Source organism: Sebastes umbrosus, chromosome 11, assembly GCF_015220745.1.
Source record: "Sebastes umbrosus isolate fSebUmb1 chromosome 11, fSebUmb1.pri, whole genome shotgun sequence".
Lineage (NCBI taxonomy): Eukaryota > Metazoa > Chordata > Actinopteri > Perciformes > Sebastidae > Sebastes > Sebastes umbrosus.
Genome location: NC_051279.1, coordinates 32,871,466 through 32,895,457, shown reverse-complemented (window position 1 = coordinate 32,895,457; position 23,992 = coordinate 32,871,466). Strand labels below are relative to the sequence as shown.

The 23,992-nt window shown below is 41.3% G+C and overlaps 1 protein-coding gene across 3 annotated transcripts; it reads right to left on the bottom strand.

Annotated features, from left to right (window-relative positions):
• Positions 1–252: 252 nt before the first annotated feature.
• On the bottom strand, positions 253–9,506 carry ncam3 (neural cell adhesion molecule 3). 3 transcript variants are annotated; one of them, XM_037786220.1, is made up of 16 exons: positions 9,212–9,504; positions 8,337–8,408; positions 8,006–8,203; positions 7,727–7,864; positions 7,246–7,389; positions 6,613–6,730; positions 5,652–5,806; positions 5,383–5,516; positions 5,035–5,170; positions 4,721–4,888; positions 4,430–4,549; positions 2,892–3,019; positions 2,617–2,785; positions 2,254–2,449; positions 2,002–2,136; positions 253–1,581 (listed from the first exon to the last, which is right to left on the bottom strand). In XM_037786220.1, the coding sequence occupies exons 1-16, from the start codon at positions 9,273–9,275 to the stop codon at positions 1,539–1,541; spliced, it is 2,118 nt and encodes a 705-aa protein (XP_037642148.1). In that variant the 5' UTR covers positions 9,276–9,504; the 3' UTR covers positions 253–1,538. The 3 variants fall into 3 exon arrangements, with proteins under 3 accessions (XP_037642148.1, XP_037642150.1, XP_037642151.1); XM_037786222.1 differs by having other exon boundaries at positions 7,246–7,386; XM_037786223.1 differs by lacking the exon at positions 2,002–2,136 and having other exon boundaries at positions 9,212–9,506.
• Between the last annotated feature and the right edge of the window lie 14,486 nt (positions 9,507–23,992).

The window sequence follows — 23,992 nt, the reverse complement described above, 5'->3', positions numbered from 1 at the left end:
CACGCACCCCTCAGCACCCTCAGAGTCCTGATTGACACATCTTTTAGCACTCAGTCTTTAATGACAGTCTGACTCAGCATTGACTCTCTGTGAACTATACTATCCACTTCCTTATTTCGTTACTCTTGTTTTTTAGGCCACTGCAGGAAGAATTCAGTCTTTTTCAGCCCTGAACGACCAAAATATTTTCCATTCTGCATTAATGATTTTACTGTTTGTGATGGAGATGGTACTCAAATGAGAAAACACACATTCATTTGGTGAGCACAAAAGCCATAAAGCTGTTGTACAGTCCATGTTTTTATCAAACACAAAGATGTACCAACATGTGTATGTACAGTCATGTACAGTGTTCAATACAATATCACAACAATATCAAAAACACTTCATTAAGATGGTCAGATCATCTGCAAACATGACATACTTCTGTCAAAGTATCTTCTAATCAAAACAGCTGCAAGCTAAATATTTGACATTTTCACTTGAACATATTTGATAACTTTAAATATGACTATAAATACAAAATAACTTCCAGCATTAGTCAACGTTGTTAGGTGTATATATATATATGTCTTCCATGTCGCCTATTATTACAGGTACTTTAATATTAATATGTTCTCATAATAAAAGTTGCTTTTAATCATAGGTCCCCTATGAGGCCACCATTTATTAAGTTCTTCCACAAAAAAATGCTTTACAGTGAAGCTGGTTATAAAGTCAAATACAGCTTCAAGTTCAAAGCCTCTCATGATATAATAATAATAATAATAATAATAATATATTTCATGTATGTTTAAAAATAATAAATATTAGTGCATGATAATCACAGAAAGGTTAGATGCTTGATGCAAGAAGACATAGATGTTAGATGTTAGAAATGTCCAAAATGGTTCAAAATACTGGTTAGTATCAGGATACAGTGTAAAAAGAATCTAAAGAAACATAACCATCAGAAGAGCAGCTGCAATGCATGTTGATAAAACGTTAAGCAATAAAGAAAGATAATAAAAGATCATTAACAGAGACAAATATTTCCAATGCATTACACAGGATATCCACGATACGATTAACAAAGAGTAAAATAAAATAAGAGCATGTGTCTGTGTACAACATTCAAAATGCAGAATGTAAACATTCATCGTGACTTTTAGAAAATATAGCAATTTGAAGATAACATCAATAATTTTACCCTGTAAAACACGGACATCACAATTACCCTGTAAAATGAGGAGCTAATCTAAATCAGAGCACACAGAACAACAACAACGGCACCATCTCCTGCCTGTAGCCGGTGTCAGCGCTTCACCGCCGTCCTCTCACTCCAACAGCACAGACGTCTGAAACAGCCCCGTTTTAACAAACCTCAACAACATCAGTATTTTTTCCCATAGCAGTTGTATCGAACGTAGAGATCGCTGACTGTCCTGACTCGGTTATTAAGAGTGATTGTGATTGTTTGATATCTTCTCTTGCGGTCTACACATTATCCTTGTTGGCTCACACTTTTTACTTCATTTCAGTTTCTCCGGTTTCTAGCCTCATGCGTCGGCAGTGTGCAGGTCTCTGCCTGGCTGTTTTTTCCTGTGGGAAAGAAAATGAGATATTAATGAGGTATATAAAACATATCTGTACAGATTAAAGAGGAGATCAATCATATACTCAGGGTCCATAAGACAGAGTTTTATATTTTCCTCAAGTCAAACACTGTTGAGTAAGACTGTCTTGCAAACAGATCTAGCAGATTTCAACTAAACCTGGTCTTTGATTTCAACTTTTTCTGTTCCGTTGCACATTTTGAGCCATCAGCTCTGCATTTGGGGGGCGGGCACAGACACTGACTTTGGAAAAACATTAATGGAAGCACAGAATTTGGTTTACTGCTCATTCCTGCTATTGTGTCTATGGATAGAGCTCGCTGGGATGTCAGAGTGAAAGGAAACAGCTTACAGAGGGTATTCAAGCTTCTCAACATGCTGTATATGGGAGTGAATATGAACGTACTCGTGTCTGGTAAGGGGGACTTTGTCGCAGGTGATCTCTGTGAGCTGCCCCCCCTCCTTAGTGAGTGTCTGCACCCCTGCATCCGCATGTTGCACACTGCCTCTGGGAGTGGATATACCCTTCAGCTTCACATCTCTGCAGCCACACACAAAAAGGTTTGAAATGTGATGATGACAACTTGATGACGGACAAACAAAAAGTGAAAACATACATGTGGGTTTACACTCACAGGCTTTTCCAACTCCTACTCACCCATTAGTGGCTCCCTCTCCGTCTTCAAGCATTTTGAGGCCTGGGACTTTCTGTCCAAAGAGCTTCACGGCGATAGACATGAGCAGGCCGCAACGATTTGTGTAGCAGCAGGTGGCGTCCACCACCAGGAACACCACCAGGAAGATCACCATGACGATGCCGACCACTCTGCCTGTGGTCATGCTGCTCGCTTTGGCTGGAGGGAGAGATGGAAAAAGTCAAGGTGACCTTACTGACAGCGTGGTGAACATCTTATCTTTATATTGAGGTGCAGTTTGGAGGTCATATTTCCTGGCTGACAGGCTAAAGGGTATGATGTATGATGTATGATGTATGATGTATAGGGAGTGGGAGGCCACACACCAGGCTGTTCTGCGATGGTGAAGTTGAACTTGGCGGAGACAGAGGAACCGTTAGCGTTGACCGCTGCGACTTCCAGGCTGTAGTCTGAGCCGTAAGACAGGTCTAGAAGAGAAACAGCTTCGGCACCTGACGGCAGCTGCATGTCTTTCCACTCAGTCCCCTCTTTTTCCTGAGAGAGCATAAAGAGAGAACACAGGAGAGGACCGAAGGATGAAAGTAAGGAAACAAAAAGGATTCATTGAGAAAGGCAGAGACAGACCCAATCCATCTCTTACCTGTTTGTATCTGACGTCAAAGTGCAGCAGAGGAGTTCCACCGTCATCAGTCTGTTTAATAGGGACAGAGAAGGAGTTGCCCTCTACTTTCATCTCATTGGACGACAAAACTGGACTCTCTGGTTCACCTACAGAGTACACACAGGAGAGAAAAGACAGAACTGGTGACCAACCATGATATATACATATACACATACAGACTGACTGAGCATGTCTGTTGATTTTTTAATTGTTTAGCAGATCACTGTTTGTCCCCTGAGGATGGATGACAGAGGATTACATCATGAATGAACATCAGAGGCCTGTACTACGAAGCAGGATTTGGCGTTAGCGAGGTAACTTCAGGGTTAACCCCTCAGGATTTTCAGTCCTACGAAGGTGGATCACTTCTTACCGTGCAGATCACCATGGTAACTGATGCTGAACAGCTAACCAGATAAGAGATCCACTCATATAAAAGCCCCACCTACTGACCAATCACAGCTCGGTGCGGGGATCGCATGGTAATATTACACAAATATGAAGAAGTTACAGTCATAATCAAACTAAAAACAACACAGTTTAAACTGACGGATGCAGGAAGGACAGCTGGCTGTATGCTGTGGCTGTTTACTGCTTTGAATTATGTTTTTATATTTATTTTTTTACTTGGTCTTGAGTCCGTTTCACACCTCCAGAGAGGGGGGGGGGGCAGCTGAAAGAAGGTTGAAATTGTCATACACGCAATATTGTAATTAAAGGATATAATGAAGTGTAATCCATCCATCCTTTATATATAGTAATGCTATTTGTATCTAGACGATGATGTCTGACTTTTGAGTGTTCCATTAAATTAATAAGTCTGTTAATTTACGCATTCATACATCGGGAGTTTTTTCTTTTGCCAGCTGTTCTTCCTGCATTTGGCAGCTTCAACTGTGTTACTGTTAGTCTGGATTAAGTGTTTCACTTCTTCGTATTTGTCTAATATAGTTTACTCCTCCTTTGTAAAATGTGTTTCTCTGTCTGTCTGTCTGCAGTCAGTAGTCTTGTCCATGTCTGTGATTGGTCAGAAGCTGCAAACACCTCCCCGTTCATTTGAACGCGCTCATAACCAGACTGAGAATCCCTGAGTTGATTTACAGAGTTGATAACCACCGTCGTAGGACCGTTTAGCGTGATCTCGGTTGTTAGGGTTAGTTAAACCAGATAAGGAGAAGATACACTGGGGATGTTGAACTGGCTTCATAGTACAGGCCTCAGGCAGCTGACGATGATGTCATGGAAATGTTATGATGATGGTTGCATGAAAGATGAATAAGAAAAAATAGCGATGGCAGAGGAGGAGGAGGAGGAAAAGACTTGCTTGCAATACATATATACCACATGAATACTTGCACTTATTGTGCATGATTTATACATTCATGTAAATATGTACACACACAAACACACGCTGCATATCCAGTTAATGTTCCACACATAGCATACATGGATTTGGTGCATGTTTGACAGTGTATGTTGCTAATGTGTTGTTGTTATTGTGTGTGTATAACGCTTACGTATTCCCAGAGTGCGGATGGTGTTTGTTTCTGAGAACTGTCCCACTCCCACTGCATTCAACGCAGCCAAACGTACTGTGTACAATGTGTGCGGCCTGAGGGTGGTGATAGCTAGGGGATCTACAGAAGCAAACACACAGAAAGACACATCAGATATGAGCATGATGATGTTATTTAGGCATTTATAGCAGAATAAAGTTTATGGTTTAAGCAGTTGAAAGTATAAATGATTCACTGACTGAGAGTCATGATACACAACTGTGAAGCCTCTTTGCAGAGCAGATGTTTTACCTGAAGCTGGGACCGTGACCTCCTTCCACTCCTCTGCTGCACTTCGATTATACTGCAGGACGAAACTTGTGATTGGCGTCCCTCCACTGACGGGTGGCATTTTGAGGGAGAAGACGACTGAGGTTGGTCCAGATGAGACTGACAGGTATTGAGGTGGACCGGGCTGAGCTGTGTGCAAGGAGGCAGGTCAGAGGAGGGAAGAGAGAGAGAGAGAGAAATATTAAAGTATAAGACGTGTGATTATAAGTAAAGAATAAATCTTTTCCTTCACTTAAACTTTTTTCTTAGAGACAAAGACAGACATAAACTCTTACTGTGTATTGCAACGTCTCTTGATGCATTTCCAGAGGTGCTGACAGCCATGCAGGAATACAGTCCGCCATCAGAGGGCACTACCTTATCAATCACCAACGCACCATCAACAACACGGACGAGACCAGAGCTAGAGTCCTGGCAGAGGGAGGCACAAAAGGAAAGCCTAACATTAGTCTGTAAATGCTCTAATGTAATGTAGTAGCTGGACAGTGTTAAAGGTCAACACACAGCAACAGTAACATGGAGTCGACTGGAGTTCTGTTTTTTAAGTCACAGAGCTCGTATAGTTCTGGGGTGGCTGCTCTAAAGTAGTATATATAATATAGTATGCGTGCATTAACTCTTACCAGTGTGCGTCCATTGTGCTTGTTGAGCCAGTGTAGCTCCGGCTGAGGATGGCCGGAGACGTTACAGGACACAGACAAACGCTCGCCCATTGATACGCTCTGCTGCTCCGCTGACACAAACACCTCCGGGGCCTCTGAAACAAAGTCAAGTGTCATTATAGCTCATTTTTATGGTATGTCAACACGTTCTCATCCCAGTGTTGTTGTTTGTTGTGTTTCAGTGATCTAATGGAGTTATCAGAGAGCTAAAAATATAAAATTGCACTAACCATTAACATGAAGGATATAGGTAACACTGTTCTCAGCTATCTTGTTGGCGGCGGTGCAGATGTACTCGCCGTAGTCGGCCCTGGCAACAGACCTGATAGTCAACTGGCTGCGGTCGGAGTTAAAATGATGACGTGAAGGGTCACCCCTCACTGGCCTGGGGGGAGGACATACAGAGCAAAATACACACTGAGTAATGCTGTAGGGGTTTGGTACTCGTATTGATTCCAAAGACTCGGCTAGGAGAAAGAAAGAGATATACAGAAACACAAACATATACTGTACACGGTGTAAAAGAATTAGAGACAAAACAGGTTTAGATCGGCAAAATTCAGGGCCGGCTTAAGGCATAAGCCATATAGGCAGTTGCCTAGGGCGCCACCTTCTGGGGGCCGCTGTTTGCCCTCTAAAAACAAAAACAACAACAACAAAATATTAATAATAATAATAATAATAATAATAATAATAAATGCTGGTGGGGGGGGCCTTCCTCATTTTCTGCATCGAGGTAACAAATGAACAAATAAAGAAATAAATAAAGAAATATACTTTTCACCCCTGTAACTCTTTCTCACACTTTCATCTGCCCGGACGCACTTATTTGTTAATGAAAGTGTAAATTGTAATGAAACTGACTCAACACTACAATTGTTTATTTACATTATAATCAATACAGTTATTTATGAAAATAAAAATTGTATTTTTTGTGTTAAAATCATTATGGTGTCTGATGTGTGTTGTGGTTTACAGGGCTAGGGTTAGGGTTCTGGGGGGTTGAATCCTGACCCTATAGGGTTTCACACTCCAAATCCAAATTTTGCCTAAGGCACCAAAACGGCTAGAGATGGCCCAGGCTAAATTCATTCCACATTATACTTTATCAACATACTACTGATGCATAATGTGCATCTTTGAACAAAACACTAATAAGATGTGACCAACTCTTCCAAAGTCAGGACTCACGTGATCCAGGTGATGTTGGGTTTTGGATAACCGGTCACCAAACACAGCAGGGAAACGTTGGTTTCTGGTCCAGCCATCACTTTCTTCACCTCTGCTCTCAGATGCGCAGTAGGAGGAGCTGCAGGAGGGAATTTAGTCAAAATGATTCTTCATTTACACTTCAAATGTATTACGGCATCATTACGATACGATAATACGATACGATACGATAATACGATAATACTTTATTGTCAGACAGGTCTGCAATTTGTTTTACATAACAGCAGCTCCATTTGCAACATCGCAAAAAGGACAAAGACAAGAAACAAGAATACGTACATTTAAACATTACAACCACAGAAGACGATATTCAGGGCCCTTCAACGTACATTTGATCTGGGATTAGGCTCCATATTTAGTTTTAGGATTGACTGGTGTACAAAAGAGTGCTTCAGTCTACCTTATTAAAGTATCATTAAAGTAAAATACTAGATTTGTTTGTGCCTAATCAGTGAAGCATCAAAACTTAACACTCAGTGGCTGAGTGCCATTGTGCCATCAGGTTTGGCAAGAGCCAGAAAGGATATTTGTGTTATAAATTATCTTTCAAACCCCCTGACCTCTATTTAACCTTGATGCAAAAAAGATACCGACCGTTGACGACAACAGTGATGGGGAGTTCCTTATGGACGGGCCTTCCTCTGATAATGGCCTCACACAAGTATGTCCCAGCATCGTCTCTCCTCACTTTCTCAATCAGGACTGTGTTATCAGGCCGCTGATGCACGCGCTGTCCTGCTGAAGTTAGAGATGGCGGCACAGAGATGCAGAGACAGACAGGGAGAGACGGAGTGATGGAAAGATACAAAGTGGACAAAGGCAGAGACAAAAAGACAAAAACACAGACAAGAATATTATGTTTCTGCATAAAAGTCCAATATTCAGTCGTGCTACTGCAGCTGTTTTTAGTTTTTCTGACTTATTTTACAAAAATAATACATGCATATGTACAGTACAACAACTTAGCAAGTTTGCAAAATGTGTAAAGTTTTTTGTAAACCATAAAATAACCCTTCAGACTGCAGGGCAGCTCCAGGCCCAGGTTGCTGGTCTAGGCCCAGGGTGCTGGTCCTACCATTAGAGGAGATCTGTTCTTTGTTTCTGAGCCAGTGAACATCCACCGCTGGCTGGCCAGTCACCAGGCATGGCACCACACCGTCTGTGCCCTCCAGGAACTCATGGTAGGTGACAGTGCTTCCAAATGATGGACCCTCTGACAACAGAGAAGGTTAGGATGCTTGCTGTACTTTCTATGCAACAAGGCAAGAAAATATATATCATTGAAATGGGAGTTGGTTCATTAAACAAGCTGAATGTCCATTTCCTACCTAAATAAAAGATCTGTTGCACGTACCATAAACATAGATCTGTTTCGTAACGTCATCGTTGTGTCCGCTCTCGAACTCACACAGACAGGTATACTTGCCCCCGTCCTGCATCGAAGCATTCTTAATGATCAGTTTGGAGGAAGACTCATCCACCTTTGACACCTTGTCTTCATCATCGATTTCTTCCCCGTCCTTCTGCCACTTTATTTCTCCCTCTGCCCCGGCTATAGGACAGGACAGGAGAGGAGAAGCAGAGGAGGAAGAGACAGAGTGATTATTTTAAAACATCTAGGTTCATACTGGAAAATGTCCTTCACATGGACAAGTTTCATTAGTCATCAAATGTAAATGACTCACCTTTACACAGCAGAAAGATCTCTTCTCCCACCACAACATCTAGCGTCTTGATAATGATGTCCATCTTTGCATCTAAAGGAGGAGAGAGGACAGTTTGGTTTTTCGTTTGCACCTGTTTCTTCCACAGTTCTCCACTCCACAATGACTCTATGTGTTCCTGATTGATACTCTGTGGGAGAAACAGTTTGATTTAACATCATAAATTCTTTATGATTATTAAACTAACTTTGGCAAAATAAAAAAAAGATTAACAAAAACATTTTTTTTTTAGAATCATAGAGCAGTGAATATTGTGTTTTATAATTTTTAAACATAAAAAATGGACTGCTGTAACACATGTATCCAATACTGCATTTTTGAGGTGTGAATTTACCCGTCCACATTATGACATAAAAGTCTGGGGATATAACAAAGTAGTGTACAGATGTGGTTTGAAGCACCCAAATTTAAGAGCATTTGAAGTGAAGACATAAACAAAAACTGATCCCAGAATATAAACTTTAATTTGAAATTTATTTTGCTCAGTAGTTATGTTGTTGGCGTATAAAAGGGCTTTATCACATTTTAGAAAACTTTATAATTCATCAGCCTTTCCAGCTGCAGAAAGGTGTCAACTCTCAACTTTTTTAAAAATCTTTTTCTAACTGTTTAAACAGACAGAATCCAACTGAAACTTGTATTTTCCTTCTTTATACAAACTACAAACTTTAGATTTGGGACAAAAACAGTCAGATATTGGTCATTTCCTGAGTTATTTCCTGCTTACATTTTAAATTACCAACATAAACTTACTTTTGCTCCATATTTCAGCCATGCAGTGTGTATCAAAACACCGTCTTTCTTGCTAAAATCGTAATAATGTCATCGGATCTTACCTGTGCCGTGCAGCAGCAGCATCATCAAGGCCATCTTCAGGATGAGAGCTGATTGGTTGGTCATGTTCACCTGGCTGCTGATTGACAATCCTGTTTGACTTCAAATCAAACCTCTGCAGTTTGTCTGTTGAGTCTGAATGTTTTTGGTTTTCCAGTCAGCACAGAACGCCCAAATACTTCTAATAAAGTTTAAAAAGTGAACTAAAAGTCTGCCTCTAATAACTGTGTCTCTGTATCACGCTGACATGTAGACACCTGTTGTTTCCTATCCAGCCAACATTAGTATGATGAGGGTCTGTATCAGAGGTTATATAGGGGCACAGAGCAGAGGAGATTAGAGGAAACGAGAAAGGGGTGGAGGAGAGAGAGAGAGGGAGAGAGAGAGAGAGAGAGAGAGAGCCTCCTTTAACCCCAACATAGTTACTGCTGGTCATTCATGAAGAGAGATGGGAGGTGATGACTGCCTGATGTCCGTCCCCCTCTCATTCCTTTCTACTTCTCTCTTCCTTGACTCACAATTGTCCCACCTGTCTTCTGTCTGTCTTTTTTTCTATATGTTTACATATTGTTTTATTTCTCCCTCTTCTCTCTCTCTCTCTCCTCCACCCTGTTCCCACCGGATGAAAGCAGGGGAGGCAGCCCCCCCCAGGGGAAGAAGAGATGGGGAAAGATATTTTTATCATTCCATCGTTTTTTCCTCTCTCTCGTTTAAAAAGGGTCACATTCTCCTCAAGCACACGCAACAGACTGTAACACATACACACACTGATATCAGGATGCTGATATCAACGCACCTCAGTGACACCCATTCTACTGCAAAGAAAACATTTTCAACAGCCCGTACTCGGTGATTGCAGAAGAAACTGAATTTGATGGTGTTGAAGTCAACTAAGTCTATTTGTGTATTTAATCATCTAATTAGAGTAGACTCAAGTCAAAGTCACATTTTGATTAAAGTCAGTGGCGTGCACCCAAGGCTTTAGAATAATCCTGAAAGGATGTATAACAGTTTTATCTACGGCAGTCAAAGTTAACGTCATAATAACGCGTTAATGAAAATTTGTTTTTCTTTAACGCATTAACGCAACTTGCGATTTTTAGTTTGAAGCGGGCTCAGTTTTAAAGCTACAGTGAAACTAGTAAACCTGATAAATCCATCGGTATCAACCATGTCATAATAGCTTGTCGCGAAGGAGGTTAAATAGCGCTTCAAACTTACGCTAAATTTTAGCGAGGAAACACTGGCATGGCCATTTACAAAGGGGTCCCTTGACCTCTGACCTCCAGATCAGTGAATGTAAATGGGTTCTATGGGTACCCACGAGTCTCCCCTTTACAGACATGCCCACTTTATGATCATCACATGCAGTTTGGGGCAAGTCATAGTCAAGTCAGCACACTGACACACTGACAGCTGTTGTTGCCTGTTGGGCTGCAGTTTGCCATGTTATGATTTGAGCATATTGTTTTATGCTAAATGCAGTACCTGTGAGGGTTTCTGGACAATATCTGTCATTGTTTTGTGTTGTTAATTGATTTACAATAATAAATATGTACTGTACATACATTTGCATAAAGCAAACATATTTGCCCAGTCCCTTGATGATAAAAGTATTAAATACACAAGGTTTAGGCAACAAAACTACAACTTCTTTAGGTTTAGGCAAAAATAAAAACACTTTAAGGAAAAACATTGTGTTTTGGGTTAAAATAACTACAAACAAAAAGACAACTACACATTGTTGGTTTCACACGGGATGTGAACCCTTTTGTGTCCCATCCATCATCCCTGACCTACCGAAAAGTTTGCTGCTTCATGTTTTAACATGAATGGGATAAAAGGGGTCACACAGCTTAAAGCGCTGCCCTTTCATCTGCGTGGCGTTAGCGCCCGCTGCCGGTCAAGATGGGCTCCTCTGGGGTCCTATCACTTCTATTGGCCAACAGCCAGCCTGCCTCTCCCTCCTCCCCTTTGATAGCCTATCGGTGTCTCCACACCGCCGTTCAGCCAGCCAATGAAACGGGTGGAGAGTCCAAAGGGGCCGCCTATCTGGTTGGTCATCAGGTGGTGCTATTATGGCTCATTAGAGGAGTGTGTTCATAATGAGGGCTGTTAACCGGCGCCATTAACAAGGGTGGGCAAACACACTGCTGCTCTGCATCACATTCTGTTGAGCTGCTGTCGTTAACTCTCCTAATTGATAAGAATGACGAAACTCATGTTTTAATTGATGCTGATGTCCACATTGTGTTACTGCTTCAGGCCCAAGACTCAACAACAACGGCAACAGCAAAGCGATACTGAACCATCTTTATATAGTGACACAGGAACCATGGTTTCTTATGTTATGTGGACATGTTGCAGTCATTGTGACTATCATTCTGACCTGCTCCATCTTATTCTACACAAAGTGACAAAATGATATTAATGTTCAATACAAAGTGTTCTGGTCAATTGATATATTTTCTAATTTTAAACTTTGAAATAAGCTATAAATGGACCAGATGAACCAGTATGGACAGATAGAAGACCTCGTCTACGCCAGCCACACAGTGAAAGCAGCTTGTAAGCAGCAGTTACAGTCCTTCGTTAACGCCTAAACTGGATCTCTTTAGCCACAGTGCTGCTGTCCACGTATATGAATTTTGACAGTAATCGCAGGGAAATATACGGTCATGCATTTAAAACATGCGACTACGCAAAACTTTGACTTAAGGACTATAAAGACGCTTCTGTTGTGGTTACATCTGTAAAACAGGAGCGAAGTTTGAGCTGTTTTGGTGCAGACAGCTGCATCAGGTAAAATGGACGTGTATCGATAAAATGAAGCTGAAACACATCCAGTGTAGGAACCCTGTTTGTTACCATGGTTTTACACACGGCGGCTCACGTTACCACAGTCTTGGAAGGGGAGGACTGAGCGCAGGGGTACCATAGACTGTATATGAGAAGTGGGAGTAGTTACCGTGACGTCACCCGTTGGTTTGTGGACTGCTGATTTGAAGCCTTGAGTTCAGCATTTTGAGCGTCACCATCTTGGTTATTTGCAACCAGAAGTGACATGAGAGGGTGAAGCTAAATACAACCGAACGCTGAATAAGACATTTTTAGGCGACCACAAATTAACTCTCATATACTGAAAACACACTCTGAAAGGGTTAAAGTTCAAAGATGAAAACACGGACAACTCCCAGACTGGACAACGCCGTGGTAGCGACCTGTCAATCACCAGGTAGCCCCGCCTTAAAGCATCCCCTGCTTTATGGTCTATCTGACTCTAAATGGGACCATAATTTACTAAATGAACATCATGCTGTATTGATGAAGACTTGAAACTAGTGATTGAGACCATAAACTCATGTTTACAATGTTTACTGAGGTAATAAATCAAGTGAGAAGTAGGCTCATGTTCTATCAGACTTCTATACAATCAGACTTCTTTTAGCAACAAGAGGAGTCGCCCCCTGCTGGCTGTTAGAAAGAATGCAAGTTTAAGGCTCTTCAGCATTGGCTTCATTTCTCAGACCCAGAGGTTGCCTACTGAGGGGTACTCAGTTGGTTGCAATCTGCATCCACACCACTAGATGTCGTCAAATCTTACACACTGTACCTTTAAATGGCTAACCCTCACGTAACCTTGATAATAAAAACAATTAATGTTAGTATTATTCTTCACAATGATCCGCTGTCAGAAAACCTCATGGATCTGCTTTTGAACAGAGCTTTAACTGTATCATAAACTCTTATGTTGCTTTGTTCACACACTATTTGAAATGCTCTTTAAGCCGCTCCTTACACAGGAACATAGCGAGCATCACACTGGTGGACGGTACACGTGTCCTGTGTCTGTTTTCAATTCTGTCGACAAATACACAGACGATACAAAATACATTTTATGTCCTAAAAATATAATACATGTTTGTGTCTGTGTATATATTATACAGACACAAAAACAATGTACAGCACACAAACAGCTACATGTGACACACAGACGGACGGAAATAAGGATGTGACAGCTGAAGACATGAGGACGAGACGGGCAGGAAGGAGAGAGAGACAGAGACAGAGACACACCCTCACTCTGTCCTTTGTGTGGATAAAACAGACCTGTGTGTGTGTGTGTGTGTGTGTGTTTACGTCTTCAAGTATCTTTGCTATGCAGATAAGCTCGGCTCGTTGGTTTATGTAACTGGAACTTCAGTAAACAGGACTGTCTAAAGGCAAAACATGGGATCATTTCCTCACCGTCTTACGGGTCTATTTTCACCCTGAGAGATGCTCAATGTTTGCAAGTCAGGACAGAAAAAAAACTGTTGTTTGTCCCCATTTTAGAAATGATATAACTCACCAAATCTCATTTCCTAAATCCTGATTGGCATAATTGTATGTGCAGGATACTGTACTTATAAGTAAGTATTGTTTGGATATTCTTGGACTGAAAACAGATACACATTGTCCCTTTGAGTTTGACTAAACTCTGATGATCAGTGTTGTTTGTAATATTGTGCTTGACGAATAGACAAACAGGTATTAACCTTCACTTGTGCCAAATTATATCGCCATCTAAATTATTCAAACCTTGCTAGAGCTTCCACGTCTCTAATTTATAATAACTTACATAATAATAATAAAATAATAATTAATAAAATTCCTACTGCTGACAGGACAAGATATGTTTCACGTTAAAGTTGAAAGCTGAAATAGAAAAGAAGTCAAAATTAGTATTACTGTAACATCGAGATGCAGGAAGTACTTAGTGCACACACAAAGATAATAATCAGTGCTTCGCTTGCACACACGACACTAATGGTTTTTGTGTGCATGTGTATAATGCCCACTGACGTCGTCCAGACACGTCCTCTCCACCCAGCTGCACATGCAGTATGGTTGACGTAGTAGACTAAAGGGCAGTGCCACCACGCTGGCTGAATATATGTTAGCATACTGTACGTGTGTGTGTGTGTGCGCTCTCTTCACAAGATCATTTTAATATCATTTATCATTAAGAATACTGGATGTAGATATGGTTTAATCTGACTCATTAGAAGTGTGAAGTGACTTTTAAAGTTGCTTCATGTTGTAGGCAAAATGAGGTCCTGGAGACACCTACTGTAGTGGGAACTAACCCAGAGGTGGTTAAGAGTAGGATACTTTGCCACACGTTTATATTTCTGTCTGTCTGTGGACAGAATTTGTCACCGTGATAGCGTCCAAACTGTGCCAAATGCAGTCACCAAACCTTACGGGTGTGTAGATGAGATCAAAATTAGAGATGGTTCGATACCACCTTTTAATGTCCAATACCGCAACCTTGAGAATCTGCAGATACCGATACCAATCCGATACCGTCTTTTTCCCTCTCTTACACAACTAAGTTTAATAAATTGAATAACTATAGTTACTTTGCAGATTCAGGCTATTAATACAAAATATAATGAACTAATAAATGATGATGTATTATTATTATAGATTAAACTACCCAGCAGTGTATAAAGACATTCAAATTACCTCCACATTAACCAGCTGCAACATTAAAGTGATGACCACTTTAAAGGTACTATATGTAAGAATTTACATGTATTAATTGCTTTGTATTACCAATGCATGAACAGATTGTAATGTAAGTTAAAAACTGAGACCGTCCCAGACTTTCTCGGTTGCCTATAACAGCCTGCAGACTGATTTTTATGTAACGCACTCGGGACGGTTCTGCTTCATAACGTTAGCTGATGAGGTCATTTGCAAATGGCGAGCTATCTGGTATCATGGAGATTGGACATTACAGATAGTGACGGTGATATATGATTGTAATGTAACATCATGTCACTGTTTTGGCCAATGACCAGGATGATCGCTCACAGATACGGAGTGTGAACAACAGGATGCTGACTGCAGTTCAACTGACGGCCAGCGGTGTCATTAATAACAAGGATTTTCTGAAAGTTACATATAGTACCTTTAATGCATCAACAATTAGAATACAAGAATATAATATATAAAATTCTGCATAATTAGTACTTTTACTTTTGGTACAGTGGAGCTGTTTATCTTCTCCCAGATTCACTTTTCCTGTCCCTCTTTAAGCCCCTCAGCTGTCTTCTACTGCTGCTGTTCTGGGGTTGAGTAACTGGTGAAACTCTGTTATCTGTGGTAGCATTCTTACACAGCTCTGCTAAACCTTACTACTTTGCTCCGGCTTTGCTTCGTATTTCCTCAACTGATGTCAACATGGCTGCCAGGTCACAAACTTTCTCATTTTACATTTAAACAGTACACTACAAGATGATTCTGAGAACATCTGAGGAGAGAAATAGGCATTACAGTAACAGAATATTGATTCATATTTGATCAGCGCTGCCTAGTTTGACCGTTTAAACAACGAGTGATTGAAAGCTGCTCAGAGACGGCAGTTTTCCTCCGGTCTGTGAAATCGTACAGATGCCGTTAGGAGCACCGGAGGACACCGGAGGACACCGGAAGACACAGAGGAACATGATTGTTTTCAGATTACATGTTTCATGCACTACTGTCAGGATATAGTGACCGTTTTATAAAAATAACTTTTTTTACTCATATTTGCTCCATTTCTATCCACTGCTGCTTGAAGGAAAAATACTTTAATTAATAAATGGATAAAGCAGACGAACATGTATTCTAGCAGGATCTTTTAGGTATTACAAACACAATGCTAAGACGGTGCCATTGTAATTAGCATCACAGTACTGCTTATTCCTCGCACGCAGAGCCCTCTGTAACTGTTACTAAAATAGAGGCAGGCCGGACTCTAAACAAAAGGAATACTTCCCTTCTCCTCTCTTTTGTTATCAATGTGAAAGTGACAGCAATGCAGCTGCTGGCTATATTTATCCACTTATATTTATACACAGAGAAGACAGTAAAAGAGACGCCCTGAGGTCACCTAAACCTCTGCTTACGCCAACCATTGTTGTCACATAAACAGCTAATAAACAAATACTGCAGTGTGTTCACCGTCTGTGCGTACACTGTGTGTTTTTACCGTGTTGTGTCTATTCTGGACCGCTCCATCGTTTAGCCAGACCTCTGCACCCTCTACAGATAATAATGGGAGTGACCCGGACTATTTCCTGTTCTCTGTGCTCGTCTCTTCCCGGCCTCTTGTGCCAAACAGGAAACTCAGGACACAGACAGGTGATGGACACGGGCTTCTAACATCTGTCTGTCTGCCAGGTTTGTTCTGAGCATCTGTGATTTCATGTCAGTTAGATGACAGAGGAACTCGCAGTGCACAGAAAGGATGAACTTTATGGCTGTGCAGGCCAAAGGTCAAAGGCCATTGATAGTGTGATGCCCACAGAAAGATGAGCAAGAGAAACTATTTCAGGGATTTTGTTAAGAGGTGAGGATGGTACAAAGTGGTACTATACTCAAAGAGAAGATTTCTCAGCCGAAGTCATGTCCTTCATCAAACAGCTGGGTAGTCAATAATTAATCAAACAATAATTAATGTCGCAATCCGATTTCTTTCATCTGAACATCTGACCCCACTCTGGCAGATCCATCTGCTGATGTTCCAACGCTCCCATTAAAATATACTGTAGCTACAGAGTGTGAGAACTAGAGCGTACTACATCATTTTACATCAACTGAGGGAAAACTGAGGCATTTGTAAACACAAAGTATTATGATTAGCGATAAAGTCTGAGAATTTAGCTCTGACAAAATGTTAGGTGGCTTAAATCCAGAGCTGTTTGCCACTAAGATCTCATCTTCAAATCTTTTTTTAAATGCACAATGTGTAACAGATCTGTTGACAAGTGGAAGAGAGAAAAGTGCTAAAATTAGTGAAGAAACTCTGAAGTTCTCACTCACACACATTGAGTCCATCATCAATCTGTCGTCTGAAGCCAGCCTCTGTCATTGTTACTGAACGTCACTGAAATTCAAAATACAATCAGCAACAACAATAGTAGGAAGACTGGACATGGATGCCAATAAAAGAAAAATTTGATCACAAAAAACAATAGTAGGAAGACAGATGGTGAGCAGGCCTATAACTTTCTCTCCTTATATGCTGCTCAGATTAATTTAGACTCATAATAACATTTACAATCAGTTAAAATATTATATAAATAACTCACTTCTGTTACGGCGGGGCACTGCAGTTCAACTTTCCATTGACATTTTGAACCGAGGGGGAAGTTGTTGACCCTCTTCCCAGCTTAGCAATACAAACAATATTTTTCCCTGAACGAAGCCGTGTTTATTTGACTTATAGTTTATTTTGCAAGCCATCCCATGACTGAATGAATTCATGTCAAACATCGCGGCGGATTTTTTACTAGAACTTCCTTTTAGGATGTTTTCTTCCAAACACATGCGGCCTCTCGTTTAGCAGACATCATTAAAACTGTCGGTTGCCTGATGATGATGTTGAGAGAATGAGGGAAAAAAAGTCTATTTATGAATGAACTTTTATCTAATAGGGAACTTGTGAGTACAGGATTTGGGGAGTTCAGGAGTTTTTGGTAGTAAAGTTGAAGCATTTAAAGGAACAGTGTGTAGGATTTATGGGGATCTATTGGCAGAAATGGAATATAATATTAAAAAGTATGTTTTTACCTCCGCCAGCTGTGAGCTGGGATCTGTTTTTAGAGTCAGGCACCTTGGCGGAGGTCTGCGCTCTCCGAGTGACATTCTAGTCTTTAGTTTATAATCACCTGAAAAGAAGAATCGTGTTTTCGTTACCTTAGAATGAGCCGTTTATATCTACACAAACACTGGCTCTATAGGGACATTTACCTTTTCACATTTTCACGTCAACCACTGTTTAGTTCTCCTACATACTTGGCACACAGTAAAAGTTTCAGCTGGTTGCAATCTGCAACCTCACCGCTAGATCCTACAAACTACACTTTTCAAATTGCCACAATATAAAGACAGGTACTGTGTATTAGTACATTTACATGTAAGAAGTCAGTCATAGTGGGGCCAGCGTGGACGGGGGGTCGAGGTTCAGTGACACAGTGTTGGGCCAACTGGCACGTAGCCTCTCCACGCTGCATTAAGTTATCTGTTAGTGGGTCTTATCTCGGCTGCTAGTGTTGACTGAGACCTTTTCTTTTGTTGAGCTGTTGCCTTGGGGAGCTGATGAGGGGAAAAGAGAAGATTTCATACATAAATACATACGGTAAATCCTCTCTCTCTTCATCCCTCCCACACTCTCTAACACAGTAAAACTCACCGTCCACTATCGCATGAAATCAAACATCATTTTGGGTCCATTTGACCAAAACAGGTTTGTGTCCACAACAACAGATCATTGTCTAAAATGTGGATAACCTTTCAAAACATTTTGCCAAATAATAAAAACTCAGTGCTTTTTTAGGCCTCATGAGCATTGGGTGTCTGGTTCCTACCAACCCACAAACTGTGAAATAAGACGACCCCGTCAGTTTCTTGTGGGCTGTCTAGATCAGAGAACATGTGATTCATCATTCAGATTTGTCTCCCCTTCCTACTGGTGCCTTCAAATGGGGTCGTGTTTACCGTGTTTACCGTGTTTACGAGTTGGGCCCATATTGACGCCCCCTCATGTCGTATTCACAACCTCGGAAGTGGAAAGTGTTTTTTCATGTTGACAATATTGGCGGAAGTTATGGAAGTTATTTTTTCGCTGCATAATAAGTTAATATATTGTAATTTTGGTCGTATATTGTTTTTCTTCATAATTTTATAACATGTCTGAGGTAAATGTTGATATTCCCAACGGCCTCATCTTTCTCCTCTGTCATTATGTCTTTGTATTTCCTGCATTATGTTACCTGCTTGCTAAATTGTTAGCCTCTGTGGCTTCTAGACGCCGACCATAACATGAGAGAAATAATGTGTTTTTAGAACATTAAAGCATGTAAACATGTTCTAGTAGAAACCCAAAATACAAGTATGAACCTGAAAATGTGCACGATATGTCCCCTTTAAAGGGACTGTTTGTAAGAATCAGAAATGCTTGTTAACAGCGACACCTGTGGCCGTGAAGTCAATGAAAGTCAGCGTCCTGTTGCTCGCGCTTGTGCTCGCTCACATAGACATGAATGAGCATTGCTCAACACAGTGAGGAGACACACATCAGCTAAAAGCACAATATCACTCTATATTTCAGCTGCTTGGCAGTAATGTTAGCTGACCAGACCAAGGTCTCTCCATGAATCAATGCTGATCCTAGTGTTGGCTCTTCCTGCTTCAGCCTCCCGACCGCGGCCGGAGGGAACAGGGGAGACACCGGCACCCGGTCGGAGACGATAACGTTTCTCTCTGCGGAGCCCCGTCACTTCACAAGACACGGGAAATCTCTGTTGGTCTGGAGGAGCTGCAGCAGTTATTTCTGCACTAACGTCCACTGTACATTCACTAGATATTCTCAGAGCTAAACTAACTCTTCTGCAGTGTGGAGTGTGCGCGCATGCACGTGAGGTGGAGTGAGCTGAGTGAAGGCAGGCAGAGGAGCAGAGGAGCAGAGTACAGCAGAGACTCCGGTCCTGGAGACCAAAGCTATGGTCTCCCCCGCGTCCTCCGACCGCAGCCAACACTGTTTAACAGACGGGCTTCACTAGATACAACCAAGAGGTATTGGTGCTTCCGTGTAGTTTGTGTTGGAGTCTGAGACTGAACAGCGTAACCACACGCAACCGCGCATATGCAAGCACCCGGGTGATTTATACGTGTAAGAAGTTACAAACAGTCCCTTTAAAGGATAGGTTCTCATTTTTCAAGGCTATCTACATTGAAAGAGTTATTGGTCGCTGCAATCATTCATCCTGTCCACTTCCAAAGTAAGAGATGAGGGGGGAAAACACAGTCCTCATTTTGTGTAAAAAAAGCTGCAAAAAAAAGTTGCAACTGAATTTAATTTGAGACTTCAACAACAGTCTGAGTTAATCAGATTCATTGTCTTCCAATCTTATAGTCTTTGAAATACAAAATTCCCTTGGTTGGTTTTTCTGGACAGTGTTTGACGATAGTAACACAAAAAGGACATTTTGTACTATAAAGATTTATTTGAGTAACTCAAACTGCTTATGAACTTTGGCTGAACTTTGAAATGAATGTTTACAGAAAATGCAGGAACAAACGGAGAAGTATTATCTTATAAAACTAAAGCTATATGTATTGTTTATGAATGATATAATATTCCATACTACTATCACATAACTAGAAGCTCCACAGGCACGCTAACTATAAGCTACCTGTTGAACAGAACATTTCAGCTCCTCTTACCTGATCATGTTAAACTACAGTAGACAGAAGTGTGAAAATATAAAACAAAAAAAGTGATTTTACAGGCTAATTAATACATTAAACTGGCTAGAGACCAGCTGGATATATGTCATCATTTAGCATCAGCTACATGCTGAGCTCTAAGACGATCCAATAGAATCACCAGTTTTTAATTAAGTCTTTGAAATACTCGACTGGCTGTAAATAGTATGCTGCGTAAATATAATCCCAGTGGACCGTGACCATCCATGTGTGCCTGCCAGTCTGACGATGTGACCTGGAGCTGGTCAAACCTACGTGACTGTTGTGTCTGAGCCTCATTCAGGGATTTCTGATGTTTATTTTGTTCCCTGATCACATCCTCTTATTACGGTCTACAGCGCTACTCACAGCGTCATACACTGTCCCCCACCCAGCCACCCAGCCACCCAGTCCTAGACATGCGTGTGTGGTGTCATGCACAGGAAGAGAGACGTGCTGCTGAAACAATAGAAAGACATCATAACAGCAGCCGGAGAGCCGCGGTGCAGACGAGGCAGAGGCACACAGACGAGACATTATGTCATTTTGTTACTCAAAATACATTAAATGACATGTAAATTAGAGCTACTACGATTAATCCATTAGTTGTCAACACCTATTTCGATAATTGATTTATTTGAGTTTGAGTAATTGTTTAAGAAAAAAATTCTCTGATTCCAGCTTCTTAAAGGGACTGTTTGTAACTTTTTACAGGTATAAATTGACCAGGTCGGTGTCCCATGCGTGCTCGCGTGTGGCTACGCTGTTCAGACTCCCTGTGGACACGTACCATCAGACTCCAACACAAACTACACGGAAGCACCAAAACCGCAAAGTTCTATCTAGTGAAGCCCGTCTGTTAAACAGTGTCAACTCTTCCTGCTCCAGCCCCCTGACCACGGCCAGAAGACACAGGGGAGACCGTAGCTTTGGTCTCCAGGACTGGAGTCTCTGCTGTACTCTGCTCCTCTGCCTGCTTGCCTTCACTCACCCACCGCGCGCGTTCTTGCGCTCCACTCTAGACGTGCATGCGCGCACACTCCACACTGCAGAAGAGTTAGTTTAGCTCTGAGAATATCTAGTGAATGTTCAGTGGACGTTTGTACAGAAATAACTGCTGCAGCTCCTCCAGACCAACAGAGGTTTCCCGTGTCTTGTGAAGTGACGGGGCTCCGCAGAGAGAAACGTTATTGTCTCCGACCAAAACTCCGGTGTCTCCCCTGTTCCCTCCGGCCGCGGTCGGGAGGCTGAAGCAGGAAAAAGCCAACACTAGGATCAGCATTGATTCATGGAGAGACCTTCGTCTGGTCAGCTAACATTACTGCCAAGCAGCTGAAATATAGAGTGATATTGTGCTTTTAGCTGACGTGTGTCTCCTCACTGTTTTGAGCGATGCTCGTTCAGGTATATTTAGAGCGACGAGCGCGAGCCCGACGCTGACTTTCGTTGACTTAACGGCCACAGGTGTCGCTGTTAACAAGCATTTCTGATTCTTACAAACAGTCCCTTTAAATATGAATATTTTCTCGTTTCTTTACTCCTCTATGACAGTAAACTGAATATCTTTCACCATTTTCTGACATTTTATTGACCAAACAACTAATCGATTAATTGAGAAAATAATCAACAGATTAATCGACAATGAAAATAATTGTTAGTTGCAGCCCTAGATGTAAATTATAGGAATTGTTATTGCTGGTTTATTAATAACTGATGAAAAGCTTATTAAAGGTCTATATGTTTTTTGCCTGGACAGCTGTGGTTCTGATGAATATCTGATCAATAAAGATATTAAAGTTTTTAATTATACTCTCAACTTGGCGATATAACGAGATTATCGTTAGACAGATAACGGTCTTCACGTGTCCACGATAACAGAACGATATTCAATTATGTTGAATACAGAGATAGCCAGTATATTGAGATGATTCCCCGCTGGGGCAGAGCATCAGGAAATTTTGTATTTTTAAGATGTTTTTTTAAACTAAAATGTGTTATACAAGTAGCGAACTCCTTTAAGGAATAACTCAGTGCGTAGGTTGTGTGCTTAACGTTAGCGAGAGTCAGTGTTTGCGATCAAGAGAGAGACAAACAGAGAGAGGCCACTTATGTATTGCAATGTATGCGTCTCCAGTCTATAGATATTTATATCCACATGCGTCTCTCTTCAGCTTTTTTTGGACGATAATATCGTCTTTTTTCTTAAAGCAATATCGTCAGTAGGGAAGTTTCATTATGGCCCAACCCTACTCTCAACAGACAATATGGAACTAAACACAGTATTTCCTGGTTCCCCTCAAGTCTCATTTCTAATTTAAGATGAAGCCCAGCAGGTGAATAATCTAGGTGTCCTCTCAGGACATTTGCCTGGGTTTGACCCGTCCACCTCCTCCCTCCTTCCCTCCCTCCCAGGCTCTCTGCCTGACTGTCTGTGTCTCTACGTGACCAGTCCAGGGTCTGTCAGTGCCAGTGCCGGCCTCCGTGGCAGCAGATAACACTAACTAGCTTCCTGCCATTACTGCTAATTGCCCCGCGGCCCGGAACTGCAGACACCCTGGGTGGGGCGTGACTGAAGAGTTTGTGTGTGTCTCTGTGTGTGTTTGAGAAATGTAGGTTATTCACATGTCTGTAAATGTTACCTGTTTAAATGGCTGATTTCATCCCTGTATACATCCCCTGTCCGGGGGAAACATATGGTTGATGTGTCGTGTCAGTATTGTTGAGAGGATGAAGGGTATGTAGACAGCGGAGGGATGGATGGGAGAGATAGTATGCAGCCAGACAGAGTGTGTATGTTGTCTATCACAAAGTAGAAGAGGAAAAGCCCGCCGGCTAAATCGCTCTGAGCTGGTTGACGTACATTCAAATATGGAAAACAGGGAAGACCTGGTGTGTTCCGTCTATAGAACACACATTATTTGGATTATGTATGGATATTTAATTATAAAAAAATGGAATTAAGGACAAAGTAACAGTAAAGTAATATTATTAATATTAAAGCAATATTATTATTATAGTAAATAATATTCTGGAGCATCAATAATTGCTAAAATAATCAAGAAAATAAACAACATCTCTACAGCTTAATAGGATAAGAAGTGCTGCAACACTGTGTGTCGGGAGGGTACAGTATCTGATGAGTACGATGAAACACATACTGCACATAAAGCTATGTAATGTATATAACCAGAAGGCATCGAAGGGCGATGGTGCATCGGTGTTCTTAATGACTTTCCTGAGTCATACAAAAAGGGAGGAGAGGATGTTTAGATGTGTTACTGTATGTTATCACTGGTCATATCTGCAGATGTCTACAGCAGGCTATATGACCCTGGGGAGGGACGGCAGCGGGCTAATAAGGACAATTTAGCTATGCACATGATGACCGAAACATCATGGATGAAATGGTCAGCTTAGGGGACTGAAGGTTTAATGGAACAACAATCCAATCAATAGATGTAAGAAAAGGAAAAGGAAAAGGATAATTCTGCATTTTGGGTAAT